The 17,034-nt window shown below is 37.7% G+C and overlaps 1 protein-coding gene across 2 annotated transcripts in view; it reads left to right on the top strand.

Moving 5' to 3' along the window:
• LOC119783647 (protein sidekick-1-like) overlaps positions 1 to 17,034 on the top strand; it is a 433,545-nt gene that overhangs the window by 312,732 nt on the left and 103,779 nt on the right. For both annotated transcript variants that reach the window (XM_038285267.1, XM_038285266.1), the window contains exons 14-16: positions 714 to 850; positions 1,992 to 2,139; positions 16,159 to 16,299. In XM_038285267.1, the coding sequence (XP_038141195.1) occupies positions 714 to 850; positions 1,992 to 2,139; positions 16,159 to 16,299 (426 nt within the window). The remainder of the gene's footprint in view (positions 1 to 713; positions 851 to 1,991; positions 2,140 to 16,158; positions 16,300 to 17,034) is intronic.

Raw genomic sequence — 17,034 nt, forward strand, 5'->3', positions numbered from 1 at the left:
TTTTTGCAATGTTTTTATCTTTCTGTGAAGTACTTTGGTTTCCTGGTGTTGTTGTAAAGTGCTTGATTGATTGATCAGTTGCGGTAAACTTAAACAAAATAGCCACATAAATAACTAGAAACAAATTCATAAATACATAAATAACTAGAAACAAATTCTAGGAAGAAAGATTTATAGCACTTTTAGGCAGGGTTAGGTTACATCCCACACACTGAATGTTTCACTAAGCGCTGCTGAAACTGTCCTTTAAAAATAAAAAGAATTTGATTGCCCTCCACCTAATTTGATAGTAGAGGGTTAACCAGAAAAGCAGCCAACAGGGACTTGTAACCCTGGAGAAGCTACAGAGACCCATGGTTCAGGTGGGATAATCTGCCAATAGGACGACTCTACTCTGCTGCACCAACTCTAGAGGAGTAGCAAAAATTCATACACACCATACTTTCAGGTTTTTGTTTGTAAAAATGTTAGACATTAATTCTACACTGTGTTGGATTTGCAGGTAAAGTGAATAAAATACCGTACAATAAAGTTTGTGGATTTAACTTGACAAGAGTTTAGAGCCTCTTGCAGGTGTCTGTAAATGCTTGAAAGTAAATCTGAGTACTAGAAAGAGACTGCCATGTATAGACATTAAATCATGAAAAAATAAATATGCTGTAAAATCTGAACAGATATTTTTCTTCTTATATTCTTCTCCTATTTTTGCTCAGTGAACTACCGCATTCCCCCCGCTCCCTAACGACTCGTCTCAATGACTCAGACTCCCGCTCCGTCCACCTGTCCTGGCTGCGGCCCTTTGATGGAAACTCCCCTCTGCTCTACTATGTGTTGGAGCTATCAGAGAACAGTAAGTTTGTGTGTATATTTAAATGTGTCAATCCCCTGGGAATCCTTTATATTTCCTAAGAGGCATACATCTGTTCACTGGCTGTCTACTAGGAAGTGACATGCACTTAAATGCACTCATTTACAAGAGACATACATATGGAGAACAGCGTTCCAGCATAAACGCACAGGTTGCTGTTGAGCTCCTATTTTCTAGCCCTTCCTTACCCCCTCTCGCTCTCTTCCTCTTTTGAGTCCCGGCCTCTCTCCACCACAGATGTTATAACAGCAGGTTGGCTCCCTTTCAAATGGAGAAGGGAGGGAGAGAGTTGCGGAGAGGATAGGGAAACGAAGGAAAAGAATGACAGAGGAAACAGATGGGAGAAAGAGAGAGAGATGGCTGCAAGCTAAGGGGATCTACTGGCGAGCCTTTACATGCTTAGCCAGGCATTATGCATAAAACTAAAGAATTGGTACTAATGAACAAATATCAGTTGGTAATCCTCATTTTGAAAAACTTTTAATGAGATACACCTGTGCTGGTATCATTTAACAGCTGCCATGTTGAGACGACAAAATTGAACCAAAATTATCATGGGAGAGTAGGGATATAATGCGGCAGTAGCTTGGGGGCGATGAGGAAAAGAATGAGAAAAAGAGGGAGCTTAATTGACTGGTCGATTTCAGTGGAGAAAGCCAGACAGTGAGGAATGGATTGCAGTTTTTGAACACTGATTAGATTTTTTTTCTACTGTACTTTAGAGACACTGCAGCAGTGTAAATACAAGTATTTTCATATCAGACAACGACTCTAATATGCTTGGCTTGTACACTATCCTTCTCACTTACACTGATACCCAGGAGGCTGATGCGATAATAGGGATAATAGTGCATCTGTCTGTGGTTTATTCAGCAAATGATAAGCTGGCAGCAACATACAGCAGCATCTGTGCTTCTTAACTAATTCTGATCTTCCCTTTTAAAGTTTGTTTCTTGTTGCATTCTTTGTATTCCTCCCCTGCTTGGCTCTCCTCCTGTTGTTAGCCTTTCTTTCTGGTCCCTCTGTCAGTCCTGGTGATTAATGTCCTGAGTGCTACTGTGTCCCTGTTTGTCCTGCTTCAGCCCGACGCTATCAGCCTCTAATCTCCGGGCATTGTGTCTAGATTCTCCATGGAAGGTCTACCTATCGGAGGTGGATCCCGCAGTGAGCGAGGTATCGGTGGGCGGGCTTACTCCTGCCAGAACCTACCAGTTCAGGCTCTGTGCTGTCAATCAAGTGGGCAGGGGTCAATACAGCGCTGAAACACAGAGGTAAGAGCTAACATGTATAAGAAAAGTGTAAAATAGCATTGTGTGATATTATTATTTATGGGGCTTTAAATTAAAAATTTATTTGATAGCATGTTAATGAAAGCCTTTGTGATGCAATTTTGACATAGTAACGTCTTATATGTATGTGGATTTATTGGAACTTGACGTCACAACCACCAGCAAAAAGTTGAAACATCCTGGCTGGGAGGGTAAACCAATCAGTCGTCATGCAGCTGTTCTAGGTTGAAACCCAAAGTGACCCTTCCTGCATGTCCCCCAGCCTATTTCCTGTAATTGCATTCGAAATAAAAGTCACTAGAGCCACAAATAAACTTATAATCCCTGAAAGTTAAACATGATTAAATATAAACATTTATTTTAAACCTATAAAGTCAATTTTGCCCATAAAAGATTTTTTTAAGTATATTAAAAAGTGTAGAGATGCAGAGATATGGGTTTTATAATGAGTTAGTGAATAAATGATGTTTATCCTGTGTTTTCCTGTGATGGACTTGTGACCTTTTTAGCGCTTTTTTTTCCCATCTCTCCCCCAGTGATGATCTGCCCAAAACCCCCACATCTCACACCCATTTACTGAAAATTCAGTATAGACAGAAGACTGATGGATGTATAATATGAAAAAAACACACACTACTGTGTGACAGTAGCTTGCGTTATGTAACAGCACTAATCATTGAAATAGAGCTCGTAGCCACTTTCAGTTAATCCACTGTGACTGCTCAGCTCAGATCCCTCTGATATAAGCATTTGGACTGGCAATATACATTCAGATTTGGAAAATGGGCAAAAAAGACATCCTTAGATGTCTTCTTTTATGCTTTTAAACATTATGTGTAATTTTTGGTATGCTTAGCTATAAAATTTGACAGGTACTGCATGGGTAAATGCCCAGAGCGCTATTAGAAAGGATCACTAAATTGTCACTTGCAACCTGAACATTTTTTCTACATGTTGAGGCATAATATGTAATGATTAGCCAACCGCTGCTTTCAGACTGTCCAGATCCCCATTCATAACAGAAATAAACGCAGCTGGTTGGGAATAGTTTTTTTAGCTTTGAGTGTGTGATGCTAACATACAATGATGTTAACATGTTATGTTATATAACATATTTGTATAGAGTGTCCTATCTTTTATATATATAATATATTTGCATGTCACAAAAAAATCTGGAAGTCCATTCTTCAAAAAATGCACATTAAACACTATAATCTAAGGGTTCAAAGAGACAAACTTTTATAGCAATTCAGCGTCGTCAAGATCTGATGGCAAATGAATCCAAAGGTACCTCATCAGTTCATAAAGCTGGTTGGATTTAGATGCCATCGGAGATCATTCTGATTTTAATAAGTGAGAAACTTCTAAACACATTCTGATTTACTCTTTATAGATGTCTTGTTTGCTTGCTTTACCTTTAAACATTTTTTTTAGATGCAAAATAGATTTGAATGCCAGACAAAAATAACGTGAGGGTGCAAAGCCCAAAGATTTGTGGGCAGACCAGGGGAGAGAGTTTTATAAACATTACCCAGTCCCAGTTCTGGCAGAAGAAATGGGTCAAAATTATTTTGAGAAGCTTACAGAAGAACAACCTTTATTTAAAATCATATTGTTTAAAATTTTGTTTTACTAAGTATCAAGTATGTATGAAAAGTTTATTTTTTTCTCAGTTTTCTCAAATGTATAAATCATTGAAGTATTGTACTAATTGACCTAAGGTGAGACAGTAAGAAGGAAAAGTTATGAGCAGTTTTTATGGTAAATATTGATCTGGTCTACTTTCTGCATTTAAACATCCTGACTGTCTTAGTTTAAAAAATGGGTATGATGTCCAGGTCAGTTGGATATAGATATATCCATTTGTGTCTGTTTCCCTGTCATTCTCTATATGTAGCAGGCAGCTAACCAGCAAATAAATTAACTTCTGTGCTTGTTCACCTGTGTGAGAATAGACAAAAAAAAAAAAAAGAGAACAGTGTAATTCCACATTTTATGCCAACAGATTACTATGCAGATGTTTTATACGTGTGTGTCCAGGTGCATTTGTAGTGCGTGTGTGTCCCAGGAGGGAGGCACTGATGAGGGTAATTATCATGCCAAGGCACTGGTGGAACGGCATAATATGTAAGAGGTTTAGAGGGAGGTGTCTGCATGTTCTCATAACAGTTTCGCCTCTAGTCTGAGCATGGTCTAAATCCCCAATATTATCTTACCATACAGCAGATGTGGTGGTGCATTATAAAGTGGGCACACACAGACACTGTCAAACCGTGTTTTGTCTGACTGAAGAGATGGGGCACAGACAGATGCCAGTTGTTGTTCTGCCAAATACACTCAGCAGCATCAGTAGCTGTTAACATCACATATTCACACACCTCAGATTTCAATCTGCTTTATGTTTCTGCTCCTCTTTGTCGGTTTTGCTCTTCATGCTGGTAAAGTTTGGAATCCCTAATCAAGCTCCTACACCTGTGAAAGGAGGAAGGAGAGGAGGAGCTTGTTTTAATATCACTCTCGCCCGTCCTCTTCTGTCTGAACTGCTGCGTGTGTTCAACAGCTGCTCTGCTAGTCCTCAGTCCAGTATTTGTTGTCAGAGGCCCTAGAGAATAGATTGGATTGATCCTCTGTAAATGAAAGACTGGCGGAAAGACAAGTCATCACTGGTCAGTGCATCAGAGCAGATGGAAGCGTCTCTTCTTCAGCATTCATCTCATACGTAAACAGTCACTCCCTCCTTTGAATCTGCTGGATGTTTTGCCAGATAAGATGCACGCAAGAGCTGCCACCAATGCCAAGGCACATCCTGCAAATGACACTCAGGCTGCCATATGAGAAGGATGACAGAATGCATTAATTCGGACATCATGAGTGAACGTCGCGTAAAGCAAAGCAAAAGCTCCGAATATTAATAACAGAAAGCCCTTATTAAAGTTTCAGCTTCCAGCTGCTTCGACACTTTCCTGATTTGTTCCCATCATAACTTGGATCTTTATCAAAAGAACATCGTTTTTTTTTTTTTCCTCATCCCAACATTGGCTTTGTTCCCAAACTAGTTCTTACTGGCTGGAGTTAACACGGATACTGAAGCAATAGGAACTCTTTGTTCAAAAAGCAGAGTTTCTTCACTGTTACACTTGAATAGACATAGCCATCTGAAAAAAAGGAAGCCTTAGCTGCTAAAGGAGATTATTTTTTCTTTTTGATCCTCAGGAACTGTAACTCCTTACAGCATTTATCTCCGTCATTTTGCTTTTAATCTTCTATTTCATATCGACGTTCTATCAAGGCTGAAGCACATTAGGCTCTAAAATGGGAGATAAAAACACTCTAGCTAGTTTCTTTGCTACACTTTGATAGTGCTCTTTTTATAGCAGGATTGCCTTATGTCTACGTGGAATAAATTCAACACTGTCGTTCGACACGGAAACAAAATAATAAGTAGTGACTGACTTTCCACATACTAAAGGGACTCCATAGGAATAAATCGAATAAATAAATCAAGCAGATATAGACTAGCTGTATTACATTTGCTGATGTTTTATTGACAACTGATCCTCCTTGTCCTCATAACTTATGGCTAGATCAGACCTGAGCATTTAAAGGACACCTTTAAGATGTTCCCATCAAATCTGGGAATTCATTAAAAAACATCAACATTCATTAAAACCAATTCTTATAAATTTGGACGTGGTCCTTTTACGTTAAATACTTTTCTTTTTTCAAGCGACATCTTTGGTTCCCCTCTGTCTGGCTTCAATTGAGCCTAAAATTAATCAAACTCTCTCTTTTTTTATGTTTAAGATGTTTTCATGAAACCAAGAAATATGTGTTGAATCATCTTTCAACACATATTGAAACAATCCAAAAGGAATGTCAGTTTAGATATAATAAATGTTATGATGAAACTTTTTTAAACTCAATTGAAAAGTTTTGTAAATTGGTTTCTCAATAATGAATGGAAAATATTATTGATCTAAAAATAATCTAACTCTTCATATAGCATTTTGTATTTTGCCACTTAAACATTGTAGGCTTAACTGTAAGCAGAAATCTTGTACAGTCCCCCAGGAAGCAGCAGTGTAAGATGGCTCTGTATAAAGTGATATGCAAAGTAACCTAACAAAGTGTCAACTCCAAGATTAACAGATTGGATGAATGAGCTTAGGGAGGAACAGGAGGTTGAAGAGGACATCTGGAACAACACTCTACTTGGAGAATATGGGAGCACTTCCTGCACCAAGTTTGGTTGAATATAGTATTCATTACTGAAAGCTAAATAGCAAAAATATACTCTAATCATGATGTGGTCTGTCTTAACCCACATGTTCTACCTTTGCCCACCTCTGAAAGTCTGGACTAGTACTTTGAAAACTTTGCCAGAGTCCCTTAAAAAATAATTTCCAACTCAACGCTGGGATCAGCATTTCCATATTTACACACAGAAGATTCATAATAGTAACCATTTAGACTTAGACAGATTATTTGTCATTTTGTTTACACAAAACATTTCGTTTAGAACAGCTCTCTGGACAATATCTTTTTTTTTTTTTAAGTGCAACCTTGAAAAATAGTAAAAAAAAACAAAAACATATATATATATATATATATATATATATATATATATATATATATATATATATATATATATATATATATATATATATATATATATATACAGTAATATAAACATATGACTGCAAATTAACAGTTCTAACATTTTCCGTTTATTTATTTTTTTTATTTATTTTTTATTTTTTTGATCACTTGCATACCACTTATAGAGGGAACCCCCCCCCCAACAATTAGATTCCCCAATTAGATTCCCCATCTAGATGAGCCCTTTGTTGACATACTATGTGCTACAAATTAAGCTGAGAAAAAAGTATTTGAAAAGTTAATAGCAATTAAAAAATATGTAAGTGCCTGTATCTGCATTAATTCTTAAATGTTATGCTGTACCAAAAAAAGTGTTTTTCACTCAGTGAGTGTTTTTCATTCATGTTGTTTGTTTGTTTGTTTACTTATTAGGGTAAGTGGCCATTTTTTGTTATTACATTGACCTTGATTTTAGTCATCAAAATATACTTTTTATATGTTACAAAAGTAATAGGGTCTTGTCCTGTTCTCCAATAACACTCTTAGCTAGAAATTTGGATTTTAAAAGTACTGTGCTGTGTGTCCTATAAAGGGCTAAGTAAAAATAATAAAAACATTATTGTTTCCATAACCTTGCTTGACTGTTGGAGGATTTTATTACACTAAAATTCAAATAATTTATCTCTGTTGTTTTGTTTTCTGATGCTGTTTGTGCAGTTAGAAAAGATAGGACACTCTCTCACAGGGTCAAGGGATATCTTTTTTTACCGTTTAAGGCCCTGAAATGTCGCACTTGAGCAAACTCAAAACAGTTCCCACTTAGCAGCTACTCTAGCATCTTCATTTGTATTTTTGATTGGCGTCAATTAACTTATTCACTTTATTTCTTAATTTACTTAGAGCTCTCTATTTCATTTATTTAGGTTCTTATTTGTTTGTTTCATTCTTGTTTTGTTTTTAGTTTTCAATTTCTTTTTAAAAGAAAAGAAAGGTGGGATCCTCATTTACACAAGGCGTGATCAAACAGAGTGATTACGTTAAAAGAATTCACAACCTTAAATCTTAAAATCCCAGGTTTGTATAATGCATCCTCAGGAGGAAGCATCCAATTCGGGATTATAAACCTTTACTTTCTCTAAAAACATGTTATGTTAAAACAAGTTAAGTGTAGTGCAGACAACAACACTGAACATTAGTGAAAGAACTTGCCTTAAAAAAAAAAATCACACACAATCCTCCTTAAATCATTGGCAGATTATTCCTTAGCACAAATCACTTTATCTGGTGTGTTTGACTTTAACTATAGAATATTACAGCTGTTTAATGTTCATCATTTGATCGTTCTGTGCTCATAAAAACATTATTCACTATAAACTTAATATAGTATCTAATGGATTTTTTGATGCAGTGGTTTAGTAGAGAATCGTATTTACTCGTCTTTTAATGTTTTATCCTAAATTCATTTCACCTCCCAAAATTTTACGCTCTTCACAAATTATTCATGTTCTGCTGCAAAAACTATCATTGATCACAGATGTGCTTTTACTGAAAAGACAGCCGTAAAGCACATAAGCAGCAGCAAATGTTCTCTGCAGCTGGCTTTGATTTATTGTGAGAATATGCTGAAAGTGTCTCTATTTTTGCCTGACGGAGTCTCTTTACTGTGTCACCCCTCTCCATTTGAGCATTTTTTTAAGCCCCCGGCAAAACTACTCGACATTTAAAGGAGACAAGATTTTCTGTGTCAAACACGGCAAAAATAAGCTCATCTGTTCGGGCTGGTTGTTCCGAGTCACATCTCATCTGTGCTCGCTCTCTGTTTCATGTTGTGTTTGCTCTGCTGTCAATTTGTATCAATCACTTTCCTCATGCAAGATCTGAGTTGAACTGTTCTGCTCTGTTTGAAGAGGAGGATGCCAGGGTTCCTATCCGCTCTAAAAAGTCTGGAATAAAGAAAATTCTGTAGGGAAAAAGTTTCAGTTTCAAATCCTGATTTCTGGTTATAATAACTAGAATGAAAGTATATATTTTAAGAAAAGTAAATGACTTTTCACATGGATTCATTTAAGATTTTTTTTGTCCACACTGAGTTCTTGTCTCATTTTTATATTTTTTGTGCAGCCCAAATCAGAACCCAATATTTTCATTCAGTTATTTTCATTATTTATGAAATTTTAGGTCAATATGTTTGGTTATAATGATTTGGGAAAAAGATACAATTTTGACATGAATACTTTATATGAATCCTGGGAGATCTTCTATCCCAGTAACACCATTTAACTAAAGGATCAGGTTATATGTGGATTTATTAAAAAACCCAACAGGCATTAAACTGAGAAGTATGAAACTAATAGAAACCTTTATTAAATGCCACAGCATGGGCACTAACACAGGAATACTCTCAGACACATTTTTCCCTAACAGACCGGAGACTACGAGCTGTTCCCGCAGGAAATGTCCTCTTTTTTTAATAACAAGGGACAAAGAAAGTGTGTCACACAGCTTTACATTTTGGTCTGTTTTGTTTGGTTGCTGAAGGTAATTATGAAGGCTTTACACATTGATGCTCTCTGTCAAATTTAAAAAAAATAATGGGTTGATAGTGTTTTTTTCCTCATTAAATCTTCTTACTGAACACATCGTGGGAACTACTTACCTGTCCTTTACCTTTCAAAACTGTTCAAATTCTTTAAACTTCCAGATTCTTTCATGCATCTGTGACAATTCAATGCTTTCATTGGGTTTTAAAATAACTTGAAATTAACTTTTAAAGAATATCTAAATGATTGTGGCATGCATTTGTAATTCACCTAACTGCACGTTGATACTAGATTTAATTCAGTGCTTAATTACCTAAATAGAAAACATAGATTTGACACTGAGGATTGGTAAAGAAAAAGAAACAAAAAGAGGTAAAGGCTGGAGATGTAAAACAGTTTAAAGCAGGACTAAGATGTAAAAGAGTATCTCCAGCAACAACAACAACAGAGCACTCTTTAATCCATCACCTCCAGTGGAGAAAAGGGGAATGTCAAACACTGCATCCACCTAACCCTACAGGCTATAGAACAAGATAATTACCATGAAAAAGAGGGTAAGAGACTTGCTGTCAGTCTGGAGGAGCTGAAGGACGTCCCTAGCTTAGGTGGGTGAACCTTTACACTGAACAACTCATCTGGTCTCTGGGGAAGGAAAAAAATAGAAGCAACTATATATAAAAAACTAAAGGGAAAATTGTGGTGGCAGCATTATGCAGTGGAAAAGTCTTTAGGAAGATGAATGAGCAACATGAGAACATGCAGAATGTTTCAGGGAAAAAAAGATCTGCAAAAAATAAACTTAAAATGGAACAAGTGAGGGGATTAGAGCAGAACAGTGCCTTAAACATAAGGCCAAAACTTTAATAGAATTGAATCGAATAGTTTGAAGAATATTGCATGAAATCCAGAAATAAAATGAATGAAGACTTGAAAAAAACACACTGCTAGTTACTGAAACTACAAATAAAAAATGTTGGAAAGTTTTGGTTTCTGAATGTTAAAAGCTGATAAAAAACAACAACAAAAACCAAAAATCTAAGGACTTGCAGCTGTAACTAGAGTTCAGTTGTAGACATCTCTCTCTACAATGGTCTGAATACAAATGCACATATCTGTTTTTTTATTTTTTCATTTCTCTTCCACTTTAAATTTATGAGCTACTTTGAGATGGTCTGTTGCGGTCAAATCCCTAAAGAATATCTTTGGTGATTTTCGAATGACAAAATGTGGAAAAGTTAAATGGGCTACAATGCTTTTCAAAAAGTTGGTGACAAGTGTTGAGATTTCGGGGTTCTTACCTACAGCTACTCTATAAATGTGTCACTGCATGTTTTGTATTTCCAAAAAGAGAAAGTATGTGTGCAATTTTTCTACAACTGTAAGGATGTTCAGGTGTTTGTACAGCATAAATCAATGTATGCGTTTCAGTCTGCATCATCAATTGCAGTCAAAAGCAGCTATATAATTGAGGATTATATATACCCAATTTGCAGACACCTACCTTTATTCCCATCTCTTTCACACAAGGCCCATTAGCCAGTGTGTGTTTCTACGCGTGCTTGTATGCCTGAAGCACCTGGTGTCTGACAGTGCCTAACCTAATGGAAGTAAAGCACAGCTGTAAAACCACTGGCCTGTGCTATATATCCGCCTGCGCAAGTCTCTTGCTAACAGCTTTCACACCCCTTCTTTCACGCACATATGGAGGAGCATACTCATTTATAGACACATACAGATTCAGGCACCCAAATACAGGCAGTCATATCGTAGCTAATGGTTCGATAGCTTAAAGAGAATAATTCAGGGGGGAAATGGGGCACAGAGGGGAAACAAGCAGGGTTTCAGGGACAAGGTAATGTAAATCCTACGGCGTTATCCATGGAAGGGAAAAGACCGTCGGATGTTACGGCCTGTCTTAAGCGGGAGAGAAATGTGTGTGTATGTGTTTGCACGTACGGCTCCGATTATGTTTGCTGAGCTGCTTACAGCAAAGCCAGAGGCTGACCAACTCAGCCTGTGTGCTTTACTGGTCATGTGAAGGCCGTGAGGCTTTAATCATGGGTGAAGTTTGAGGGTAGAGAAGGGAGAAAGGAGATGAGTAAAAGATTGAAGGATGAAATAATTGGGGCCAAAGGACATGTTGGATAAAAGGTGGAAGTTTGCAGATTGGGCGGGGGGAAAATAGAGAGTTGGTTCAAAATGTCAAAGTAAAGATGAGGAGACAGTTTGGAGAGGCAGAGGCCGGGCAGAGGCAGTAAGGGATCATACAGCTTTTCTAGGAATGAAAAGACAAGGTCTTTGCTCGTTTTCTACTGGAGCTGATTTAACTACCCTCTACTGTCAGACTGTATTGCTCTTCTACTGTAAGGGAAATTGTGGGCCGGGGTTGAATAGGGTCAAACCGACCAGAATATTAAAACCAATTGCCTAGAGCTCCCCAGCATTTTATTGTTTTTAGACATTTGCTAAGTCAAGTCATAGACTCCAGAATGCAGAAATGGCCTGTAGACTGAACCAAAAAGGGCCTGATTCAAATGCAGCTATAAAGAATTCAGCTTTCACCTCTCTTGATCTTTTAATTATAATCAGATCTGATAAAGCAACTTACAATTCTATTACAATTCTGTGAATTAAATTAGGAAAATTAAGTAATGTCAAATTGTCTGGATTGATTTTTTACATTGATCTTATAGAGGTAAACAAACATCAAAAAGATGTTGTGGTAACTGGTACCTGGATCTTAGCAGCCGAAGATTTAAGACCATTAACTGTTGGGGGACACACACATTGTTTTGTTCCTCAAATCATTCCTAAACAACTTTTGCAATGTGGCGGAGTGCATTATTAAGCTCAAAAAACAAAAACAGATATTAGGAATATACCATTTCCAGGAGATAGTTTTATCTGCTACCTTCTGCTCAGCTTGTCTCTGGTAGACTCTGTTCTACACACTTAGTTTTTAACTATCATAATAAGGTAACCATCCCAATGTGTTAGTGATTGTAAAAACAGATGCTGCCACAGTCCAATGACGTAACATGATGTGATTTGCTGTGACACAAACAAACCATCCAGAGGCTGTTGCATCTGGAAACAAAGCACCCTGGATGGCCACAGGAGAGACAGGGAAGCTATGGAGCTGTAACTAAGGGTTACGGGCTGAAGGATGTGTCAGGTTAGGCTAACACTACCTAATGGTAGCTTGCTATAGCAGTCATACAGGTATGGTCTCAGCATACAACAATGTAAAGGTTCAAGATATTATTTATTATAATGCGTACATGGTAATTTATGACTCTACCCCATAATTAATCAGTGACTGACAGTCTTCTAAGGTGGCTCTGCATGTTAGAACCCCAGCCAACCAAGTACTGAAAGAGTAATTTAATTCAACCGTTATTACCGTATTTTCACGACCATAAGGCGCACCGGACTAAAAGGCGCAGTCTCAGTTATGTGTGCCATTCCTGTATTTAACACACACATAAGGCGCACCGGACTATAGGGCGCGTTTTTTATATACAGGTACATGTCCTCTCAGGTGGATTTTCCCACTTAAAAACATATTAAAACTACTTTATTCCCACTGATCACAGCAAATAAAGCTGCAAGGTGTATTTATTACAAAGTATTATTCAAACCTGGGAACCGGCCGTGAGAGACACATCGCTGATGACACAGGGCTGTGATTACTCCTCTGATACAGTTTATTGACGCATAAATTAACTTAAAAAATAGGCAGGATAATAATCTGGATGAACTGACTGCAATGATTAAATTTTCAGGTGGACTTTCTCACTTAAAAAGATTTAGATTATTTAGATGAAAAAAAAACCTGCGGAGGTGGGCCCGGATGCGCCGCGGCCCAGAGGCTGCTGTTGAATTAAGTTTTCAGGTAGAAAAATAGAGCGGGAGCAAAACTGAGTATGATTGTGCTTTATTCAAGTATTTATTACAGAGTATTAATCAAACCCCTCAAAGTCCTCATCCTCTGTTTCTGAATTAAACAGCTGCGCTAAATCCGACATGCCAGTTTCCCCTTCTTCTTCGTTTATTGACGCATAAATTAACTTAAAACATAGGCAGGATAATAATCTGGATGAACTGACTGCAATGATTAAATTTTCAGGTGGACTTTCTCACTTAAAAAGATTTAGATTATTTAGATAAAAAAAACACCTGCGGAGGTGAGCCCGGATGCGCCGCGGGCCAGAGGCTGCTGTTGAATTAAGTTTTCAGGTAGAAAAATAGAGCTGGAGCAAAACTGAGTATGCTTGTGCTTTATTCATGTATTTATTACAGAGTATTACTCAAACCCCTCAAAGTCCTCATCCTCTGTTTCTGAATTAAACAGCTGCGCTAAATCCGACATGCCAGTTTCCCCTTCTTCTTCGCTGTCAGAGTCACTTTCCTTTTTCTTTTAAAAATCGCCATAGGCGGCAGTTTCTGTCCATTTGCGTGGCAGCCAAGCACAACAGTAAACGACGCCTTTTCATACCCCGTTGTGTGTATCGCTACAGTGCTGGTCCCCTTCTTCTCCACGGTGTGATTCACCGGGATGTCGAAAGTGAGCGGCACCTCGTCCATGTTGGTGATGTGGCTTGGCTGGATGACTTTGTCAGCGATGTGCTTGCTGCAGAAAGAGTGGAAGCTCGCCAGCTTTTCATCATAATCCGCCGGACGTCGCTGAGCAACTGTAGTCCTGGTCCGGATGGAAAAATTGCACCGTTTCATAAAACGGAAGCACCACGATGGACCTCCTTGAAAATTTTCAATTTTCATTTCTTCCGCCAGCTTTACTGCTTTTAGTCGAACAGTGACCGTTGAAACGCTGGCCCCACTCGTTCTTTGCTCCACGATCCACCGCTCGAGTCTTTCCTCCAACTCGGGCCACCTCGCCTTATGTCCGCGGAAACTCAGCTGCGTCTTCTTCACCAGTCGGAGTTCGTTTTCCAGCTTTCTCCACTTGCGAACCATCGATTCATTTATATTGAATTCTCTCGCAGCTGCTCGATTTCCATGTTCCTCTGCGTAGCTGATAGCCTTCAGTTTAAACTGGGCTTCATAGGCGTGTCTCTTTGCCATTTCCAGGGTTGTTAAGACAACAATGTTCTGCATAAAGCACATACCTGTTCTTTTATACACAAGCCACGCCCACACTTCCCCCTTTAAGGTTCTCACATACTCATGGTGGTCTCAACAACGTCCGCAGATAGGGCGCACCGCACCATAGGGCGCACCCCACATTTTGAGGGGAAAAAAATACGTTTAGGTGCACCTTATAGTCGTGAAAATACGGTATTAGAAAAGCCTAGATAGCAAGTTAGCAAGTGGAAAAGCTCCAATAGTGTGTAGCACCATCTAGTTAGGCAATATGTGTCTACCTAACATCTGCAGGTAGAGTGTACATTTTGGGACATCCCAGTTCTTGGGATAAAAGTTTTTATTTATCAGCTATCAGGAAACAATGGAGCTCCCTTTTAAAATTATGTGAAATAACTCCCAACTACGCAGATATTTGAGTTTAAACAAGCTACATTCTCTCCTAAAAACACCTTTCAAGTTTATTTTGGGTTATATAAAGGTTAATATATACATTTTAACCACTTTTCTTGCCACCATTGCTGTCCGAGCTGACCAATCTGCTTTGGTCCACAATGACTTATGGGAAATTCGAGGATACTCCGAAATCAAAGGATACTCCGGATCCCACACTGCAGACTGTCTCAGGTGAAGCAAATATGTCATCATTTTGCAACAGTGGCAGAGAAGGAAGTTATTGAATAGTTAGGGAATGTAAGTACATCCATGGTGAGTTTAAGTTGTTTCTATATGTAAATATGGTTTTTACAATGAAAACTTCACAATCTGAACAGAATTGAACAGAACACAAATGGAGCAAAAGTGAACTAAAGGGAAAGCTTTGTGGCTATTTCAATTTATAAGACCCAAAATTTACTTTGAAGTGTTTTTAGGCGAGAACGTTTCTTTTTTAAACTTCAATATCTAGCCAGTTAGTCGCAATTTCACTTAATTTCTAAAAAGATCTCCATTGTTTCTTGAGAACTGACAACTTTTTTTCTGTTTCCTGGGAACTTTTATTCCTGACAAACAAAAACCTATATCCTGAGACCTGAGAAGTTTTTTTCTTGAGAACTGAGGATGTCCTAAAATGTACACCATATGCAAGGTTTCCTAGTAGAACATTGCACATGACATCACAATAACTCACATGTCTTGCAAAACTTCTAGATGTTGATTTTTGTGCTACATGTTTTCCAGTAAATTGTCGCCCATGCCTGCCCATCTATCTAATGTACAAAGAGCTCAGCAATAATAGTGATAGTCTCTCCCTTTCTCTCATACCCGAAAAAAAAACAACCTGTGCCATAAAAACTACAAAAAAAAAAAAAAAAAAAAAGCCAATACTAAATAGATACTAATCACTGAAGAAACACCCTACAGGAGCTGCAAAATAAAAGATACTCTGACCCAATGATCAGCTCATCACACATTGTATTGTAATGTATTCAGCGACTTTATATTGCTAATTACCCTATACAATAAGCTGAAGGAGGGCGTAGACATGAATAAAGGTTTGCTATTAATAAAACAGATGTTTACAGTAACTGACAACATGCAGACTGTAGATCCAAAGAATTCTAGATTCTGTCAGTCTATGAAACAAAAGCGAATGTCAGTAAAGACCAGAGGAGAAAACATAAAGGTTTGATATACACATTAATGAATATGCCGTGGTTGTGTGATCAAGTTGCAAAATTATTAGCGCTTTTATAGCTGTACTTCTTCTCTCTCTACATTTCACTTTTTATTTCTCCTTTAATTTCTATGTATCTCCTAGGATGATGCTTCGGGAGGAGGCGCCGAGCGCTCCTCCTAACAACATTGTTGCGAGCGGTCGCACAAACCAGTCCATTATGGTCCAGTGGCAGCCTCCCCCAGAATCAGAGCTTAATGGTGTCCTCCGAGGATATGTACTAAGGTGAGCACACACTAAACACACTCAAAACTTGACCCAGTTTAAAATAGTAAGAAACGAAACTAGCAATACTGTACGTGGGAATACTGTCGCACACATTGAATTACATCCATCAGGGATTTATCTCGGACACCAGTTGGTTATTTGTGATCAGCCTATTGCAAAGGCCCAGGATAATTGTACTTCAAAACTGATATTAGTGATTTGACTTGTAATTTTCAATGAATCTGAAAATCTGTTCCAATTAAGTTCATTTGTTACAATAAAAGTACTAGTCGACTTTCTGAAACTCTGAAATCCAGGTTTTCATTCTCTTCAAGCAACACTCATCACAATTGCAAGAAATGAGCTTGTAATATTTCTCTGTATGTGCAATGAAAATATATAATAAACGAGCTTCATTTTCTGTAATGATGCAAAAAAATATTGAAGCTTTTCATGATACTAAGATGTTTGAAGATGTACTGTTATATTCAAGTGGTACTTTTTCTTAACTGATTACATTTTCTTACTTCTCCTGAATTAGATCCAATTGCAGACACACTTGTACTATTATGAAAGCTGCTAACCTACATTCCTAACCTTATGAAAGGTTAGGAATGTAGTACTGTTAGTGTTTCTGATTGATTTTTTGCCACCGTATTGGTTGATATTGCTCCTTTTTCTAAACATATCAGTCATGATAAGTAGAACTTAGCAGATATTAACAAGCACTGTTTAATCCTTCTAATTGGTGTT

Source organism: Cyprinodon tularosa, unplaced genomic scaffold (assembly GCF_016077235.1).
Source record: "Cyprinodon tularosa strain WSP-4 unplaced genomic scaffold, ASM1607723v1 ctg21, whole genome shotgun sequence".
NCBI classification, from domain to species: domain Eukaryota; kingdom Metazoa; phylum Chordata; class Actinopteri; order Cyprinodontiformes; family Cyprinodontidae; genus Cyprinodon; species Cyprinodon tularosa.